Here is a 19,839-nt window from a genome sequence, read left to right as displayed (position 1 = left end):
TGAATTCTGAAAAGAACTTTTCCCAAATAGCTTCTCAAAGCCTTTGATGGTGAAAATCATCAACTTTGGACAGTAAAAATAGAGACTTATCTTGACGCTTTAGATCTTTAGGAGGTCGCAGAGGAGGATTTTGATGTTCTTTCGCCGCCCGATAGTCCCACGGTGGCCCAAATCAAAAGTAAAAAAAAAAATATTATAAAATTAAAGGCAAAAATAACTTTGTTTGCTAGTATTTCTTCAATAATTTTCATGAGAATTATGACCTTTAAATTAACAAAAGAAATTTGAGATTATCTAAAAGAAAAATATAGCGAAGAATAGTTTTTGAGGATTTATTAATTAAAGGAAAGGTAATGTAGGCCTTAGTGTAGGCCCATGGGTTGAAAACTAACATAGACTATTAGCCCAACTACGGAATTGGGCAGCCCAAAACTATGACACTCACATGGAAAAGCCCATTTGAGAAAATTATTTTAAGTGTTAATAGTACTATTTATTTGATGGACTTCGTTTGGCTTGAAATTTGATGTGTATATCGAAAAATAGTTTAGTAGTCAATATTTATATATTAATTTTAACATGTTTGTTTTGGCGTTTTGAAGTAATGAAACTCAAAATTTATGAATTCAATACGTGTGTATTTATACATGATGGTGTTTCTTAATTTGGTTAATGATTTTGACTGTCTCGAAATTTGGTGTGTTCTTTGGAAACGACTTGGTGATCAATATTCACAATGTTCGTCTTGACTAACGTTAATTTGATCATTTTGGACGTGTATTAGTGCACACCGATTTTTCTAAACTTGACTGATGGACTCTATTTATCGTAAAATTTGATAGGTCTATCAAAAATAATCTAATATAGTCAATAAAATAATTATTATGGTAATCATACCCCTGGACCCAATCATTAATTATCTTTTTTCTTTTAAAGTTCATTTTGATTTTGTCAATGATGTGTCAGTGTGTCTCAATATCACTTCAGTTGGTGCCAATCCCAAAGATGCTAAAAGATAGCACGTCGGACTCCGGGCCCAACCTCAAAATCGTAGGCTATAGCATATCGATTTGGCTCGAAAATGTTTTGTTCGCGCCATTTCATTCGTTTGACTATCTAAATGGCCCCACTGACCCCAACGGAAACACTAGGCCACTCCTCAGCCTGCCTGGGTCCCGGTCGATTTTCGACCCATAGCACGTCCGGACCTCGAGCCCATCCCTGAAACCGTGGGCATAACACATCGATTTATCCCGAAAATACCTTGTTCACACCATTTTGCCCATTTGACCACCCAAATGGTGTATTTATTAGGTTTAAAATAAAGTTGAATTATAATGGTATAGCATAATAATTTTACTGTACATTTCTGCATGAAGCTGTTTTGATTGCTCGATCTATGACTTGAAGATTACATTACGTCAAGTTTATCAATTACATCAAAACTTTCCTTACTCGAAAATTTAATCATGTTTAAATTTTACTCGTAAGATTATACTGAATATGTTCCTGTAGATACTTAGATATCCATTAATGAAATTAGTTCACCAAACTCATTATCTTCATTATTAATGACCGTCTAGGAGGTTGGCAAGATGAGTACTACAAAACTTTAATGCATTGGCACCTTCCCCTATATTATCCTATTCAACAACTGTATCCATCAATGACTCTTCTACCTGCTTACGGCTGGGGCGGAGTCAGAAATTTCACTTATGAGTTTAAAGCATGAATACGTTGAACACACGAACTAGTCGTAGGAGGTTTAACGTCTTTTGTATATATATATATACATATATAAGAAAATGGTTTTAATCATGTATAATTTTCTGAATCTGCGATCAGGAGGTCACGAGTTCAAGCCTTCGAAACAATCTCTAACAGAAATGCAAGGTAAGGCTGCATACAATACACCCTTGTGGTGGGGCCCTTCCCCGGACACCATGCATGGCGGTAGCTTTAGTGCATCGGACTTTCCTAATAATTTTCTAAACCTAAGTCGTGCGGGCTCTTCACTTTCGATGCCGCAGTCGTGCCGGATTCTCCAAAAATACACTAGCTTTCACGAATCTCACACGCACCTGCTGACATTATTGAAGAATCCGAGCGGTAGCTTTAGTGCACCGGGTTGTCCTTATAATTTTCTGAACCTAAGTTGCGCGGACTCTTCACTTTCGATGCCACACCCGTATCGGATTCTCCAAAAATACACTAGCTTTGACGAATCCAACACGCACCTATTGACATTATTGAAGAGTCCGAGCAGCATAATTCTGGACCACGCTGCCTATATATATATATATATATATACACACATGCATTGTATATACTATATAGTATTGTCAAATAGCAATAAAAGTGATCTTTAACATATATGGAACTATTTTCATGACTTGGGACATCATTCTTTTGTTTCAAGATTGTACATTTTCATGCAATTCTTGTTTTTCTTTTCAATGGTAGGTGTCCGAGCCAGTTTTTGCTAGGTAACTCTGTCTATTAAGACTAGAACAGATAAGAAGAACCACTTAATATTTTTTTTGTCTCCGCTGAAATTCTTGTTTTTCTTTTTGTCATGATACTGGAGTCCGAGGCTGCTTTCACACATCTCAACTAATTACACGAAATACTTAGATAACTTTGTCGACCAGGACTAGAATAGATAGGAAGAATCACCTAATATTTGTTGTCTCCCCTTAAATTCTTGTTTTTTTTTTTTTTTGACTTAAATGTGTGTAAAAATTGAATCTTTATTGAGTTTCTTGAGTTTTTGACCATAATTTTTGTACTATCCTACACGTTAAGGTATGTTGTTTTTTTCAACTCTATAATTTATTATTGTCAATAAATTACTATCTTGTTGGGTAGATAACCAAACTCAGACGGATACTTCAAAGTTTGTCAGCAAAATCAAGATTCATAGATTTTGTAGGCTAACCATTATTCCATAATACTAGTGTTTTGTCAGCTTCTTTTATTGCTTTGGAAGTGGAGAAAATGAAAAAAAAAAAATAGTAGTAGTTATGATTTAGGTAAAAAGATGATCTTTTTTTCTGGTTTATCATAACTTGGAGGGAAGTGGAAAATTGTAGAAGTTTTTTTTCAAGAATTTAGTTAATGTGGGAAGCTTATATAACGTTTGGAAGAAGGGGTTTTGTTTATATGGTTAAAAGGGTTTGTTTCTTTTTAAATTCTTGAAATAGTTTTTGTTAAGAAGTGTTAAGCTTTTTCATTGGTTGTGTTGTTTGGGGTTCAAAGATTCTTGTTTTATATATTCTTTGAGGTGTTTAGGTTGTTTTTTGTGTTAAGATTTGTGGGGTTTTTTACTAGGGAGGATTGTTTCTCTTCAAATTCTTGAAACAGTTTTGTTAAAAAGGTGTAGCTTGTTTGAGTTTGTGATATTGGTGGTTCAAAGATTCTTGTTTTATATACTTCTTAAGGTGTTTTTTAGATTGTTTTTTGTGTAAAGATTTGTGGGGTTGGTTGTTTCTCTTCGAAAGAACGGCGGCCTGATGCACTAAAGCTTCCGCTTAAATTCTTGAAAAAAATTTCTTGAAATGTGTAGCTTTGTGAGTTTGTGATATTGGTGGTTCAAAGATTCTTGTTTTATATAACTCTTAAGGTGTTTAGATTGTTTTTTGTGTCAAGATTTGTGGGGTTGGTTGTTTCTCTTCAAACGGCCGGCCTGGTGCACTAAAGCTCTCGCTCAAATTCTCGAAAAAGTTTTCTTGAAAAGCGTAGCTTTGTGACATTCTGCAGAATTTGTGATATTTAGGGTTCAAAGATTCTTGTTTTGTATACTTTTTGAGGTGTGTAGGTTGTTTTTCGTGTCAAGATTTGTGGGGTTAGTTGTTTCTCTTCAAACAGTTAGCCTGGTGCACTAAAGCTCCCACTCAAATTCTTGAAAAGTGTAACTTTGTGATATTTGGTGTTCAAAGATTCTTGTTTTGTATACTTCTTGAGGTGTTTAGGTTGTTTTTCGTGTCGAGATTTGTGGGTGTTTTAACTCGAAAGAAGATGGTTGGTAGTATTGAAGTGAAAAGTGGTAACGGTGTGTACTCGAACGGGAGTGTACACAACCACAATGGTCTAGAGGAGAAGCTTGATGAGCTTAGGCACATTCTTGGTAAGGCCAATGGTGATTTATTGAGAATTGTTTGTGTTGGAGCTGGTGCGTGGGGGAGCGTTTTCGCAGCTTTACTGCAAGATAGTTACGGCCAATTTCGCGATAAGGTTCAAATACGTATATGGCGAAGGTCCGGTAGAGCTGTTGATAGATCCACAGCTGAACATTTGTTTGAAGTGATCAATTCAAGAGAGGATGTGTTGAGGAGGTTGATTCGGAGATGTGCGTATCTCAAGTACGTCGAGGCTAGATTAGGCGATCGGACACTATACGCTGATGAAATCTTGAAAGATGGCTTCTGTTTAAACATGATCGATACGCCATTTTGTCCGCTGAAAGTTGTCACCAACTTGCAAGAAGCTGTGTGGGATGCTGATCTTGTGATCAACGGATTGCCCTCGACTGAAACACGCGATGTTTTTAAGGAAATCGGCAAGTATTGGAAGGAAAGGTTAACTGTACCAATCATCATTTCATTGGCAAAGGGTATCGAGGCTGAACTCGATCCAGTTCCGCATATTATTACTCCGACACAGATGATTAATCGCGCAAGTAAGCGTATATCTTTACCTTGCTTTACTTAACTTACAGTTCCTAAATGTCTAGAAATGAAACAGAATGTGGTTCAGTATAGATTACGATTGTTACGAAAATATGTAGTGCGCGATATGGTGTGCTACACTTCTGTTTGAGTTCCCACGAGTAAAGCACCTAGTACCCTCCTGAACTATGATTGAATTTGCTACAACACACTCCGACTTCACGGAGGTCCTATTACCCCTGAACGTATTTTCGTCAACCTTTTTAGCTCACGTGACACCTTTGACGTGGGCCCCATTTATGTAATAAAGGTGCCACATCAGCACAAAACGGTGACAAAAATACGTTTAAAATTGAGTTCAGGGGTAATAAGAACCTTGTGAAGTTGGAGTGTGTCGTAGCAACTTTGGCCATAGTTCAGTCTTCAGTTTCTTAACGATATCATCTGTTTGCTGCAGCTGGTATACGGGTTGAGAACATCCTTTATCTTGGTGGACCAAATATTGCCTCGGAGATTTACAACAAAGAGTACGCTAACGCTAGGATATGTGGATCGGAAAAATGGAGAAAACCACTCGCAAAGTTCTTAAGGCAACCTCATTTTATCGTATGGGACAACAGCGACCTTGTAACACACGAAGTCATGGGAGGCTTGAAGAATGTCTACGCCATCGGAGCTGGTAAATCTTGGCCTTTCTCAGTATTTATTTGTCCGAGGGATCGCCTTATCTATCTGTTGTACCGTTAAAATGTAAACGAGGGTTCCATAAGAAGGATCAGTAACTTACTAACGGAACTGGAATTCTCACTAAAGCTATATCTCCGGCATCTTAAGTCCTGCGAATAAGTTTATGTAGCATCCAAAATTTTATCGCGATAATCTTCTCATTTCAGGTATGGTAGCTGCACTAACAAATGAGAGCGCTACGAGCAAATCAGTATATTTTGCACATTGTACATCGGAGATGATATTCATCACGTATTTGTTGACTGAAGAACCGGAAAGGCTTGCAGGGCCTCTGCTAGCTGATACATACGTTACATTGTTGAAAGGTCGTAATGCCTGGTACGGTCAAATGATAGCTAAGGGAGAACTGAGTCTCGATATGGGTGATAGCATTAGCGGTAAAGGAACCATCCAGGTACTCAGCTCTATCTCCTCTTCTTTATTGTCGCTTACGCCACATCCTAAGCAGTTACGATCTTTTTCACTTTTACGCAGGGAGTTTCTGCTGTCGGAGCATTCTATGAACTTCTAAGTCAGTCGAGTTTGAATGTGTTACATCCTGGAGATAATAAACCCGTTGCACCAGTTGAACTGTGCCCCATCTTGAAGACTTTGTACAAGATACTCATAAAAAGGTAAGTCCTTGCACAACACAACATATAGATCCTTCTTGTAAGTTGCTAATGCCATGTTATGAACTCGATCAATCAGCTCCGCGGACTAAACACTTGCATCGTAAGACTTTTTAACTTAACATGTTGTAGCAGGTTGCGTATTTTATTTTCCATGTTACTATTTCCACTTGCTATGCCGCTTCTGTACTGTTAGCGTATCTAAGTTAAACTCTTAGCATTATCATCCTAATAAGCTTCAATACTGTCAGCATATATAAGGGTGACTCAAGGGTAAGGCTAGTAAAGTGTTTGCATTAGGCCCCCAAAATTTTGAGGTACAAAAACTTTAATATGAATTTTATGATTTTAATTTCACTCAAAATAATATTAAAGATTGTAAAATATATAGAAGATAAAAACTTTTAATTAAATAAAACAGAAAGAAGAATTATCTACATTATATTAAAAATACTTTAGAACTTTTTATCAAATTTTCATATTTAATATAAATAGAGTTTTTATAATAATATTTAAGGTAATGCATTCCAAACAAATGACTAACATCTTATTAACTAAAATTAGTTCTTACATTTATAAATAATAATATTACTGTGAATTTAAATGATTAATGTCTTGTAAGAATACTACGCTAAAAAAAAAAAAAAAAAAGTAGTACATAAGAATAAAAAATAACACAAAATTATTGATAATATTTTTGTTATCTACATATATTTAAGACATCACATTAAAATTTGCTTTAGGTCTCTTGAGCATATATAAGTCAAACTCTTACACATGTACATTGCCATTCTAGTAAACTTGAACGGCTTCAATACTGTCAGCGTATATAAGTCAAACTCTTACAGCATATGCATTACCATCCTAGTAAACTTGAACGGCTTCTATAGTGTCAGCGTATATAAGTCATTTCTTTTTGTATTTTCAGGGAACAAGGTCCTATGGCAATTCTACAGGCACTGAGAGATGAAAACTTGAACGATCCACGCGATCGGATTGAGATTGCACAAAGCCATGCTTTCTACAGGCCTTCACTTCTTGGACAACCTTGATAAAACAAATTTATGCAGTAACATTTAGTATTTGAAGCAATTGCAATAAGCGTATAGACTGGTTCAAATTGGATGGATTGTTTTATGTGGTAAAGAAAATATTATATTTATTACTCAAATTTGTATTTGATGAACATGCCCAAAGATGGTCTTATTTTCTTGATATTCATTTGAACTTGAAGCCTATTGCATGGTGGTTGTTTTTTTTCCACAAAGGCCATTTTGAATTTATTGAATGTTATATGTTTGTGGTGTATTGGAAACAACCTCTCTGTTTCGAAGGTAAAGGGTAAGGTATACGACTATAAACACACTATCATTTTCAGATTTCACTCGTGAAATTATACTAGGCCCGTCTTTCTTACTTCTCAAATTAATTGTCATGATTTGCTTTTTGAGAATCAAGTTATGTTTACTTTGATCAATAACAATATATTAAAGTATATTTTTTATCATATTGACAAGAGAAAAATTGTACTTTCTTCATTTATTTTTACTTGTCCAATTTGAAAAATCAGAAGATTTTCTATCACTTTGTTCCTAATTTATTTACTATATTAACTATAGTCATTTCTCAAAATATTGAATTTATTATATTCAACGAAAGATATAATAAAATTGTCATTATATTCATTGTTTATTAACGGGGAGTTAAGTCAATACTGGACAAGTAAAAATAGACGGAGAAAATCACTCCTTTTAATGTCTAAACACCTACTAAACACAGGATTTTTTTTTTTTACTTAAAACACGTTTGGCAATAAAATTTTTAGGAGTTTAAGAAACACCAAAAGCTATTTCCATTTCAAATTACGTACAAAAATTTAAAAAAAAAACTTCAATTTATATTTATTACCAAACACAACTTCAATTTTTAAATATTATTTTTCACTTTGAACATAAAAAATATGTTTTTCAAACATTCACAATTCCAAAGCCTCTCGAATATATCAAAAAACAGTTCGTTACATTAAAGTTCCTGCTACACACAACATCCCAGAAATGTCGAACTATAAAGATTTATCATATGCAAACTCTCTCAATATTTTGAACTTAAAAGAACGTCAACCGTAAAGTTATTTCCATTCCAAACTACGCATAAAAATTCAAAAACAACTCTAATTTTCAAATATCATTTTTTCATTTTGAAAATAAAAAAATATATTTTTCAAATATTCACAAGTCCAAACGTCTCCCTCGGGACTTTGGATTAAAATGGACAAAAAAAGTTTTTCAATTAAGTGAGGGTCTTTCAAGTTATTAAAATTAGGTGAAAGGGATAAATTTCTAGTTTTTTCTTTAAATATTTCCGTTCCAACAACTTTGATAGTTGTTCCACAACTTTACGAAGTTGTTCAACAACTATTAAAGTTGTTCGACAACTGTGCGAAATTGTTGAAATAGCTAAATGCAGTTGTCGAACAACTGTCCCAATTGTTCAAACGATTTTATTTTTTTAACATAGGGATATTGTGGACCCACTTATTCGTTTTTTAATTAAATACTTGGAAGAATATATGGACTCATTTTTCTCCCTCCTTGAATATACTAAGGTCCATTATATTAAAGTTTTTGCTATACATAATATTTGACAAATATCGAACCACAAAGTTATTGTTCACAGCTCCATCAATATTTGCAACTTAAAAGAAAAAAGTCAATCATAAAGGCAAAAGAATTTTTTATTTTTTTTTTAAAAAAGTAAAAGCAAAATACTTTCTCTTTTGTATAGCCGCAACATCCAATTGATTTTGTGTATCAGCTACAGCAAGAAAATGGGGGACTCAAACAATCTTGAAGAATCTTTGAAACCTTTTTACCAGAGAGCTTCTGAAGCTGAGGTAACTTTTTGTCTTGAACTTGCTTTGTTATATGTTTCTTGATGAATGTTCTTTTTCTTCAAGTTTTGTGCTTTTTGTACTTGTATAGGATGTAATGATTTGTGGGGTTTGCATATTTCTTGCAATTTTGGTATATTTCGACTTAGAATTATGTAAAAGATTGCTATTAAATACGTGGTACCAGTGGGAGGTGGCAGGTGGCAGGTATCGTGTGGGTGCGCGCAAGCTGACCCGAACACTACAGTAATCAAAAATAAAAATAAATAAATAAATAAATAATTGTGGTGTCCGGATCAACTTTGACGCACCTTGACTAATTCCAGGAGATACCTGTCACCTTCCATCAACAACAAGTATCACCTTCCATCAACAACAGGTATCAGGTAAAAAATAGTAAAAGAAATGAGGGATACAAAGAATCTTTGAAACCTTACCAGGGAGCTTTTGAAGCTGAGGTTTTTATATGTTTCTTGTTCAATGTTCTTTTTTATCCAAGTTTTGTGCTTTTTGTACTTCTATAGGATGTAATGATTTGTGGGGCTTGTATATTTCTTGTAATTTTGGTATATTTTGACTTATGAGTATGTAAAAGTCTGTTTTTTAAATAATTGTGGCGTCCGACCAGTTTTACGAGATACCTGACACCTCCCACCACTCGGGGAAAAAATAGTAAAAGAAATGGGGGATACAAAGAATTTTTGAAATCTTACCAGAGAGATTCTGAAGCTGAGGTTTTTATTTGAACTTGCTTTGTTATATGTTTCTTGAATCAATGTTCTTTTCTTCATGTTTTGTGCTTTTATTTACTTTTGTAGGATGAAATAACTTGTGGGGTTTGTATATTTCTTTCAATTTTGGTAGATTTTGATTTCTGGGTATGTAAAAGTATGTGCTTTAGGGGCACATAAGGGTGTGGTCTAGTGGTCAATGGAGTGAGTTGAGAACGTGAAATATCACGTTCAAATCCCAGTAGTGACAAAAAACACTAAGTGATTTCTTTCCATATGCCGTTATTGTAGCATTGGTGAATAGGTGGGAGGTGGGAGGTACTCCGTGGAATTAGTTGAGGTGCGAGAAAGTTGGCCTAAACACCACGGTTATAAAAGAAAGTACGTGCTTTAATCGATTTCGTTCCCATTTGGCTTTTAAGTTGTGCTCTTAAGCTTCTGTTTTAATGTGTTTTCACCGTTCCTTTTCTTTAAGTTTTGTAGCATCTAATGATTTGTAGGGTTTGTATTTTTCTTTCAGTCTCTTGCAAAAATGCAAGGTAAGGCAGCGTACGATACACCCTTGTGGTGGAGCCCTTCCCCGGACACCGCGCATAGCGGTAGCTTTAGTGCACCTGGCTACCCTTTTTTCTATGTAAAAGTATGTGCTTTTATTGGATACCGTTGCCATTTGGATTTTAGCGTGTGCGCTAACTGATAAGTTTCTATTTGAATGTGTGGACTAGTGGTCAATGAAGTGGTTTTAGCATCACAAGATACCGGTGATGCTAACATAGTTATTCCGGTGATTTGGCCCGAAGAGTTTAGAGCAGTCTGATTATGTTCCTCCAATCGTTCACGAACATATGTACATATTGCATGCAATGTATAACCCGGTGTTGCTATCATCTAAAACTTCATGTTCTCTTGTGCTACCTCCCATTTTGAGAATCCAACTCTATCATTTGCATATGTTATACGGCTCAAGTCTATTTGAAACCATTAAGATTCTGTCCTAAATAAGATCTTTACCATTAGAGTAAATACGTTTACATATGTGCCGAGAGTTATCAGAAACAACCTCTCTATACAAAGGTAGTGGTAAGGTCTGTTACATGCATAACTGTGTGTGTTTGTGTGTGTGCAAATTTTGTCATTTGAGTGTTTTATTCCAACTTTTTTTACTTTTACCATCGTCGGTGGATGCTTAAAGACACTTTCTTCGACTGAAGGAACGATTGGCAAGACTTGAAATTTCAGTTGCTGATAAGAAAGGTTAGTGAAGCCTTCAATCATATCCTATGTTTCTCGGATCTTTCAAAAATGTCTTCAGGTGCGTGTCAGGTCCTCCAAAAGGCAAAAGTGACTTTTGGAAGATCCGACACACACCCGATGACACTTCTGGAGGATCCGAGCAACATAGATTATATCTCCTGTTGACAATAATTCCAGTTCATAAGTTCTCATCTGTGTAAACCCGATGAGTCTGGTGCGTTTTCATGTTTATGTGCATGTTGGTGGCTCTTCAGATCTGAAAAACGAGGAATTAGAGAGAACAGTTGCTCAACTCCAGTCGAAGCTGAAAGATGTCACTGCTGAGCTTGAAGCAGAACATGAAAAGGTTGAGATTTCAATTTCATTTCTTAATCCTTTTTATGTTTGTGTTTGTTATACTGTTTGTCCTGAGCCGGGGTTCTATCGGAAACACCCTCTCTACTTCACCTGAGGTAGTGGTATGGTCTACGTACACTTTACCCTCCCCAGTCCCCACTATGTGGGAATACACTTGGTATGTTGTTGTTGTAATCCTTTTCGCCTTTTCAGAAAATCGTGTTGAAGCAGACTAAAGATTGAGTTTCGTTTTATTCCAGGGACATAAAGAGGTAGAACAACTTACTTCAGAGAACGCGAAGCTCAAATATCGTATCAAACATCTAGTTAGATCACTAGAGGAGGCTCTTAGCAAGTCGACGTCAAAGTGAGGTAAAACATCTCCCTTTTCTGGAGGTTATATACACATAACACCCACAAGTGCTTGCATAATCTTTGTTGAAATGTAATTGAGTAAGTAAAATCAACTCTCTTTAAGAGTTTAAGCTTTCCGATGAGATGGTCACACCAATCCGGCATGATATTAGTCCATACCACTACCTCAGAGGTGAGATAGAGAGGTTGATTCCGATAGACCCCCGACTAGATCAGACCTTGGCTACTGCCAAGATTTAATTGCAAATTTATATTACTATGTTTACTTAATCAGTAAATGATGGAGTAATTGAGTTGTGATCACTTATTTATCTCATGATTTTTTTTCTCCTTAATTGCAGGTTATATCTCCTAGAGTTGGTTGCATTGAACTTAAGTGTGAAAATTACTCACAAAAAAGTTTTTTTAAGTCTCATTGCTGTTGTTGTTGGTTCATCTTACTATCAAAATATTGTCAATTTGTTTGCAAAAAACAAAGTTTCAGTTGTCTGACTCAATTTCCATTTTTTTAATAACCGTGATGTTTTGGCATGCTTGCACGTATCTTGACTTCTTTCCGCCAACATATATGCCGGATTATTCTGTCTACCAAAGCTTGGACAAATATTAATATTCAGTAAATTCAAAACGGGTTAACACGTTGCAATATATGGTATATTGTATGAACCTAATCCGTAAATTATACAGTAGTTAAGCGCTCGTATAACAAGTACATTGACCAACACTTCCAAAAAAAATTATAACGGTAGTATTTGAATAAGCTTGTGTGCACCTCAACTATTTTACAATCGCCTGCTACTCTCATCAAAGTATGGAGTATCTTTGTTCATCTGCTTTATTTGAACTTAAAACCTCATCATTTTCTTCTTACTTCATTGACTATTCGGCCACACCTTGGAGTGCTCCAGACTCCAAACACCAGACTCCAAACACGAGGATAGAATTTCTTTCGAATCAGAAGAAAGAGAAAAATAAAAGTAAGAAATAGCGCGGAAGGGCATGATTGAGTGGTTGGGAGGTGGGGGTCTCCCATGTGGAAGATGTGGAAGACCTGAGATCGAATCCAGCCTCCGTTTGCCACTTAGCCATGAACTCGTCGCATGGAGCTTGCCTAGTGCAGTTTACATCCATCTCCTATGCGGTTTGCGGGTTATTGCATAGTGAGCAGGTTACCAAAAAGTGCTCACCCAATGGACAAAAGAACTAGAATACAATGATTAAGTACTGCAACAAAGTTTGTGCAACTTGATTGCATCTCGACTAATTCCACAAGTACCTACTACCTCCACCAACACGAGTACCGAATAACTCTGTCGCTAAAGCTTGGATCAATAGGAAGAAATAGCCTAGTGTTTTTGCCTCCGTTGAGATCTCAAACTTGAAATTTCACAATTCTCAACCACTTCATCGGCCGCTAGGTTCCACACCCTTGGGTGCATTTCTGCAGAACTACATATAGTGCCAAGTATTATAGACAGTAAATTTATAGAGAAAGCAGCTGCAAAATGCCAGGCTCAACTAGCAAACTAAGCACAAATGAAACTTACCTTTATAAAGTTCTTACCATGGTAATGATCAACTCAGTACCAAAAGAAGCGTATTATCGACAAAATTAGAAAAGCTTTCCAGGAAGAATTCAGCTAGAACGATTCCTAAAATCAGCGTTTTTCTATACTTCTTCTCGTGTATCTGTTCTTTATAAGCGAAACTTCAACTTCTCTGTACAGTTGATTGTATGAACGTGACTTGCTAGTATCACCCTTTTCCTATAGACAACTTTTCTTCTCGTAAGAACTTGTAAACAATTCTGTTATGCCTCGGTTGAGAATGTAGTGACGAAAAAGTGGTTGTAGACATTGCTTTTATGTTGACTGACCTTTAGCTAGAAGCTTAGAGCGAAGGCGTTCTTGCAGCTCAGCTTTGCGAAGTTTATATACCCCATGCAGATCCTGTTGCCTTGCCACGGCCTTGAGTTGATTTTTTGTCATATGCTCGAGATCTGCTATGTTTGGAGTTGGAACAATGAATGTTGTAGAATCAAGAAGTTCATCATTCTCAGCTTTAACGACTTGAAGGTTTCGATTTGATCTGTTATGCGATTTTGCCAACCTATTCTGAAAATTTCTCAAATTCTCATTCTCTTGGAGGACTGGTCCAGTGAAACTTGTTGTCCTTCTCTTCTTCAAAGGGAGCAAAGAAGTCGAACTGATCTCTGGAGGTTCAACGGTTCCTTTGGCTCCCTCACGTAGTGAACGACTTTCCTTGATTGTTTTGTCTCCGAACACATCACCTCCATTCTCCTTAGTGCTTTCAGTCTTCAACTGCCTCTTGGGTTTTCGACCAGAAGGTTTCTTGAATCCTAATTCCTTGACAAGACATGGCTCTTTAACCGGTTTTGGAGGCATTTTCCATTTGATGTTCAGCCTCTGACCTTCTAGCTTCAGGGACAACGTTGAGTTAGATTTACTTATTTCGAGTACTTGACTTCTGCAGGATTGCTTCACTTGCTGTTCACCGTTGGATTTCTCCGGTTGCTTGCTTCCGTCTTTGTTTTCGGGATTTAACAGACCTTCTCCCTTTATTACAAGAAAAGATTTTGCACCAGTCTGCTTTTTGCTCACCAACTGACTTGAGGTGTGTTTTTCACTAGTCTGACCAACCTTCCCTCCATTCGGTGTCTGTTCATCTCCTGAGTCTTCGGGCTGTTGCTTTACAGCAGTTACACTGGTCACTAGAATTGCTCCTGCAAGCTGTCAATCGACATTGTCCCCCTTTTAGACGGAAAAGTCTCAATTCCCAAATAAGAACCCGATAAAAAAATTAGAGGACAGAATTCTTGTCTAAACACCACAATCGAAAGGCCAAGAATATGTAAAATGAGATTTGAACACATAAATTGTAAAAGTTGCTTTGAAGATCTTTAGTTTTTGTATTGTGATTTAAAGCACGTTACAGCAGCAACGAAGATTCTCATTTTTGAATGAATATATACACAGACTAATGGAGTTATAAGTATAAATACGGAAGTTGTGCCCTTATCTCCCTCTCTAAGTTATACATTGCGCGTTGATTTTCCTCCTCTCTATATAAGCTAAACTCGGAGACATTGGCCTACTTTAGCATTATGAGGATTACTTCAGGTATTACATCTTTGAAAAATAAGCCTCCTAGCCAGTTTCAATTTTGTGATAGCACACTAAAGCAAAAGCAAAATATTTCCAAACCTTAGGTCCTTCTCCAATGCTAGTTTCCTCGACTTCTGGAGATGAATTTATGGTTATGACGTCATTAGAACTTTGTTGCATCAATCCATCCTCAGAGAAATCGTCTGACATGTTGATCTTCCTCTTTGACGTTCCACAAAGTTGAGCTTTGTCTCTTAGAGGCTTTGTTCTTGCACTCTTTAAAACAGCACATGCAAACTGCTTGTATAAGAATTAGATAAGATAATCAGTTAGTTGGAATATCTGGATCGATATGTAGCCTTATATGAACAATGCTCCGTAAGCCGATCTATACGTACATTTTTGAGATGTGAAGGATTTTCTTGTTTGCTTGCATCAATCTGTTTTCCAGGAATATCAGACTCATTCAAATCCTTCAAAGTGGACTCGTCACCAGCCCAGACAAGAGCCTTTGTACAGGAGCCTTTGGTGTTTGTGTGTTCTTCCTGTTCATTCTTCGTGGAAGAACAAAAAATGCAGTCAACTCGACGAGTTTAGATGGAAAATTAATGCAATGAGGGAGCTGAAATGCTAACATCCATACGAAAACAAATGAAAGGCCCGTAGAGTACAATGAACGGTCTTCAAATACTATTAACAATAGACACAAAAATATGAGAAGTAATCATAGAGATAAATATATTTATGTGATATAAACTTGTGCAATATACCCTACATGGCTCAAAATCCAGTACAATTGCGGCATCCGCAATTGCAAACTGGGATAAGCTGAGAAGATGCTTACAGTATTTCCGTAGTTCAAATTCTCTTGCAATTTGCAACTCTTTGGTGGAACAAAGAGAGATTATAAGCACTTACTATTTCTTGATGATTTTCTTCTTGAACCACAGATGGTGTCTGGACCGTAACATCGGCCTGGACAGTCAAACCGACATTCATTTCAACAGTCTCTAAATCCTTTAAATCATAGTCATCTGTTGCTTCAACTTTGATAAGAACATCTGCAGCTAGCTTTGGACTTCCAAGAGTAGAGTCCGCAGGCTGTTGATTTTAAGGTAGAAGTAACGGAAATTTATGAGTATAGTCTCAACCAACCACTTAACTTGTAAAAAAAGGGCTGCCCGGTGCACTAAGCTTCCGCTATGTGCAGGGTCCGGGGAAGGCTCACATTAAATTTTAAGAATCGCATTAAAATTCCAAAAATTTTCCGTCAAACAGCAAAAAGTGCTAAATATCTAGCATTAACTTGAGAACATCAACTGATTAAGCAATCTTGCAAGGGAAATAACAATCGCAGCCATCCGAGGCAACGTAGATAAGAACAACTAAACGTCTTGAGAACAAACCTGCTTATCTTGTGGAGAAGAGAACTTTATCAGCGGTGTCCCTAATATCTCATGGATTTTCTCTGACGGTTTTCTATTTGTTTGTAAGTGAACACCAGAAGCTTGGACATTTTCATTTTTTAAGGCGGTTATCGAACTACTAAGGTGATCAATCTTTTCATTTAAAGCAGCAACGCACTTGTCCAACCATTTTTCATCAGTACGGTCTAGTTGACTTTGTAGCATCACTATATCATCTTCAAGTTCAGCGATTTCCGTATCAGCTTTTGTGATGAGTATCTCTAGCACTTGCACACAACATTTCTCATTTAAGGCATCTTCTTCTATAATGTCTGGAAGCAAATCCATACCAAAAACGAAGCCAGTCAGATGCACATTTATCGAAAATTAGTTCTTTAAAAGTAAAAGATCTAAGATAGGAAAGTAAATTAATAAACTAACCAAGCGTTTGACTGAAATAAGAGTTTTGAGCCAATTTATTTGCCGGAAAACTGTATTCATCTGACGGAAAAACTAAATAAGTCAGTGCATCGAACACTGCTTCTACCAAACAATCGTGAAAACTAGTCAGGTTAAACTAAGTAGGCAAACCACTTATCGAGAAATAATACTAACTCAATAAGTAGGCAAACCTTGAGAGTACGATGGACCCCATATGAACAAATCCATCTCTTTAAGGAAGTCCACCCTGTGTCAGAGACAAAAACGAAGGATTTCAATTAAATTACCTAATTTAAGAGACTATATCTTCCGTTAAGCTATACATGCTGCAAACTAATGACTGTAAACCTACCAATTCAGTATAAGCTTGCCTATGATCAACAATTCAAAATGCAAGATTGCACGTTAAAAGTGGAAAATGGCATTGAAGCCCTACTAACAGTGGCGGAACAAGAATTTTTACTAAGGGGGTTCAAAATCGAAAAAAGTAAGCAAACGAACTAGCCGAAGGGGGTTCAACATCAACTATATATACATAAAAAATAATTTTAACCACATAAATAACATAATTTTCCATCGAACGGGGTTCGGATGAACCCCCTAACAAGAAGGTGGCTCCGCCACTGCCTACTAACTAATACAAGTATACAACTAAGCATGGTCCGTATCGTGCTTCATGGTTTTAGAAAGATGGATCAATCGGTTTCCTTCATTGGAAGAAAAAATAGTGCACAGTAAACAACAACATACCCGGTAAAGTCCCACAAGTGGAGTCTGGGGTGGGCGGGTTGTATGCAGACCTTACCCCAACCTTTGTGCGGTAGAGAGGCCGTTTCCGGTAGACAATGAGTGAACGGTAAATACTAAATAGGTCTATATACTTAAATTCAGATCCAGAAATGTTATATATCTCAAAAAGATCCAATGAAACGGCCTCATTTCATTTCATTACATGAAAATTGATCCTTTTTTCGAAGCAAACTACAGGCTATTTAAAGCTATAGTCTAAATAACTATGTCTTAACCCCAGTTCGTTGATTTTAATGGATTCATTGTTTCCATTGTGTTCTGTTCTTAGCTAAATCACGTCGATTTTACGTCCACTTCCTTCTTTTTTTCACCTTCAATCATCATAAGGCTTCCCTTATGAACCATGACTACAAAATATCGTTGATGTTCACCATTTCACCCTAGGGGCAGAAGCATTAGCCCCCCTCCGGGTCGCTTTTGCTCAAGTAATGTATTTACGTTGAAATCTAGAACCGAATTATTAGCACTCAAAGTTATTACTCTAAAATCTAGAACCCATAAAGTTGAAATCACGACTCCGCGTCTGCTTCACCCCCTACCCCACTCTTTCAGTACCCTCCCTTCCCCACTCCACCCCACCGCAACTCACCAGCAGCAACAATCGCAATATATACAGTGTAATCCAACCCAAAAGTGGGAGGATAGATTGTACGCAGACCTTACCCCCGTACCTCATGGGTTAAGAGAGACTGACTCCAAAAGACCTTCAACTCAAATGCAACATTTCAAATCAGTCGTGAAAAAGAAAATACGGCAGAAAGAACCCCATTCCACCCCAACTCACAACCCACATCGAAAACTAAAATTCCAAAATCCCGAATGTTCATGAAAAAAGAACCATCTTACATCAGCAAACATACTCAAATGCATATCATTCTACTACATACAACAACAACAACAATAACATAATATAATCCCAAAAACGAGGTGTCAGCTCTACTATATACAAATAGAAGAACCAAAAAAAAATAAAAAATACTACTCCAGTCCCTCTTCAACAACAACATACCGAGTATATTCCCACACAAGTGGGGTCTGGGAAGGGTAAGTGTACGCAGTCCGTACCACTACCTCACATGTGAGGTAGAGAGGCTGTTGACGATAGACCCCCAGCTCAAAGACAAAAAAAGTTCATAAAAGACATAATATAGGAACAATACGTATTAACACAAAAAATAATATCATAAACAAGACTACCACAAAGTTACTCCAATCAATCTATCCAAGACAACAAACATTACCAGAACTCCACAAACAAGACACTACAAACATAGCACTACAACCACTAGCACAGATACTAAAACAAAACACTCCAACCAACCACAACAACATAACAACAACAACATACCTAGAGTATTCCCACACAAGTGGGGTCTGGGGAGGGTAATGTGTACGCAGTCCGTACCACTACCTCACATGTGAGGTAGAGAGGTTGTTTACGATAGACCCTCGGCTCAAGACAAAAACAGTTCATAAAAGACATAATATAGGAACAATACATATTAACACAAGAAATAATATCATAAACAAGACTACCACAACAACAATGTACCCAGTGTATTCCCACATACTGGGGTCGGGAGAGGGTAATGTGTACGCAGACCACACCACTACCACAGATGAAGTAGAGAGATTGTTTCCGATAGACCCCCAGCTCAGTGCAGATAACAATACAACAAACACCAAACCAAAAAGCACACAACAACATACCTAGTTGAAATACCACAAAGTGAGCTTAACACTACCTCTTCAAGATTCACTCAACTCAAAATATTACACCACAAAAATAAAAACCCAAAGCACTCCTACCTACAACAACAAACATACCCAGTGTATTCCCACATAGTGGGATCTGGGGGAGGGTAAGTGTAAGCAGTCCAAACCGCTACCTTAGATGAAGTAGAGAGCCTGTTTCCGATAGACTCCCGGCTCAGTACAAATAACAGTATAACAAACACCAAACAAAAAAGCACACAGCAACATACCTAGTGAAATACCACAAAGTGAGCTTAACACAACCTCTTCAAGATTCACTCAACTCAAAATATTACAGCACAAAAATCAAAACCCAAGCATAAAAAACGTCTACAAACACCAAAAACACATATATACTAACACTTTCAATGAAAAAAACATGCACAAGAATATATATAGTTACAAAAAAAAAAAAAAAAACTTGAAAATTTTAGCTAAGAATAGAGAAATACCTGAAAATTTGTTAAGTGTTTTCTGAACCCAACAATGAAAATGAGTAAAAGTGTTTTTGAAACCCTAAAAATTTATAGAAGAAAATGAGCTAAGAAATGGATTTTCTTGTTTTTTTGCAGAGGTGAAAGTGTAAGCTTAGTAGTGTAAGAGTGAGCAGGGGAAGGGTATAACTGTAAATTAAGTGTAATTGAAGGGTAATAATACTAGGAAATTTTTTGTCTATTTATGATGACGTGGA

At 36.6% G+C, this 19,839-nt stretch overlaps 3 protein-coding genes across 5 annotated transcripts; 2 read left to right on the top strand and 1 right to left on the bottom strand.

The window, feature by feature from the left end:
• The first annotated feature begins 2,329 nt into the window (after nt 1–2,329).
• LOC107870033 (probable glycerol-3-phosphate dehydrogenase [NAD(+)] 1, cytosolic) lies at nt 2,330–7,263 on the top strand. The gene is made up of 5 exons (XM_016716423.2): nt 2,330–4,678; nt 5,125–5,346; nt 5,561–5,808; nt 5,889–6,028; nt 6,954–7,263. The coding sequence occupies exons 1-5, from the start codon at nt 4,018–4,020 to the stop codon at nt 7,075–7,077; spliced, it is 1,395 nt and encodes a 464-aa protein (XP_016571909.2). The 5' UTR covers nt 2,330–4,017; the 3' UTR covers nt 7,078–7,263.
• Nucleotides 7,264–8,639: 1,376 nt separating this feature from the next.
• Nucleotides 8,640–12,142, top strand: LOC107870031. The gene is made up of 5 exons (XM_047412334.1): nt 8,640–8,918; nt 10,858–10,900; nt 11,155–11,246; nt 11,497–11,608; nt 11,953–12,142. Exons 1-4 carry the CDS (start codon nt 8,853–8,855, stop codon nt 11,605–11,607), a joined length of 312 nt encoding a protein of 103 aa, XP_047268290.1. The 5' UTR covers nt 8,640–8,852; the 3' UTR covers nt 11,608; nt 11,953–12,142.
• An 85-nt stretch (nt 12,143–12,227) lies between these two features.
• On the bottom strand, nt 12,228–19,755 carry LOC107870030. 3 transcript variants are annotated; one of them, XR_001674019.2, is made up of 9 exons: nt 19,601–19,755; nt 16,775–16,830; nt 16,584–16,643; nt 16,143–16,474; nt 15,655–15,837; nt 15,135–15,290; nt 14,836–15,033; nt 13,159–14,361; nt 12,228–13,060 (listed from the first exon to the last, which is right to left on the bottom strand). XR_001674019.2 is itself a non-coding variant. In XM_016716419.2 (8 exons), the coding sequence occupies exons 2-8, from the start codon at nt 16,809–16,811 to the stop codon at nt 13,474–13,476; spliced, it is 1,854 nt and encodes a 617-aa protein (XP_016571905.2). In that variant the 5' UTR covers nt 16,812–16,830; nt 19,601–19,755; the 3' UTR covers nt 13,111–13,473. The 3 variants fall into 3 exon arrangements, 1 of the variants encoding a protein (XP_016571905.2); XR_001674020.2 differs by having other exon boundaries at nt 13,176–14,361; XM_016716419.2 differs by lacking the exon at nt 12,228–13,060 and having other exon boundaries at nt 13,111–14,361.
• Nucleotides 19,756–19,839: the final 84 nt, after the last annotated feature.

This window comes from Capsicum annuum, chromosome 5, assembly GCF_002878395.1.
Source record: "Capsicum annuum cultivar UCD-10X-F1 chromosome 5, UCD10Xv1.1, whole genome shotgun sequence".
Lineage (NCBI taxonomy): Eukaryota > Viridiplantae > Streptophyta > Magnoliopsida > Solanales > Solanaceae > Capsicum > Capsicum annuum.
The sequence above is the reverse complement of the archived record's forward strand: the minus strand, read 5'-3'. Positions and strand labels throughout refer to the sequence as shown.

What these genes read in the sequence shown, in the direction of transcription:
- LOC107870030 (XM_016716419.2), bottom strand. Translation starts at nt 16,811, where the DNA reads ATGGATTTGTTCATATGGGGTCCATCGTACTCTCAAG. An exon ending in CTTCTCCACAAGATAAGCAG is followed by an intron (nt 15,838 to 16,142) that starts GTTTGTTCTCAA and finishes TAAAATCAACAG; the next exon opens with CCTGCGGACTCTACTCTTGG. An exon ending in ATCCTTCACATCTCAAAAAT is followed by an intron (nt 15,034 to 15,134) that starts GTACGTATAGAT and finishes TTATACAAGCAG; the next exon opens with TTTGCATGTGCTGTTTTAAA.
- LOC107870031 (XM_047412334.1), top strand. Translation starts at nt 8,853, where the DNA reads ATGGGGGACTCAAACAATCTTGAAGAATCTTTGAAACCTTTTTACCAG. An exon ending in AGAGAGCTTCTGAAGCTGAG is followed by an intron (nt 8,919 to 10,857) that starts GTAACTTTTTGT and finishes CTTCGACTGAAG; the next exon opens with GAACGATTGGCAAGACTTGA. An exon ending in TTGAAGCAGAACATGAAAAG is followed by an intron (nt 11,247 to 11,496) that starts GTTGAGATTTCA and finishes GTTTTATTCCAG; the next exon opens with GGACATAAAGAGGTAGAACA.
- LOC107870033 (XM_016716423.2), top strand. Translation starts at nt 4,018, where the DNA reads ATGGTTGGTAGTATTGAAGTGAAAAGTGGTAACGGTGTGTACTCGAAC. An exon ending in TGTCTACGCCATCGGAGCTG is followed by an intron (nt 5,347 to 5,560) that starts GTAAATCTTGGC and finishes TTCTCATTTCAG; the next exon opens with GTATGGTAGCTGCACTAACA. An exon ending in TACAAGATACTCATAAAAAG is followed by an intron (nt 6,029 to 6,953) that starts GTAAGTCCTTGC and finishes TTGTATTTTCAG; the next exon opens with GGAACAAGGTCCTATGGCAA.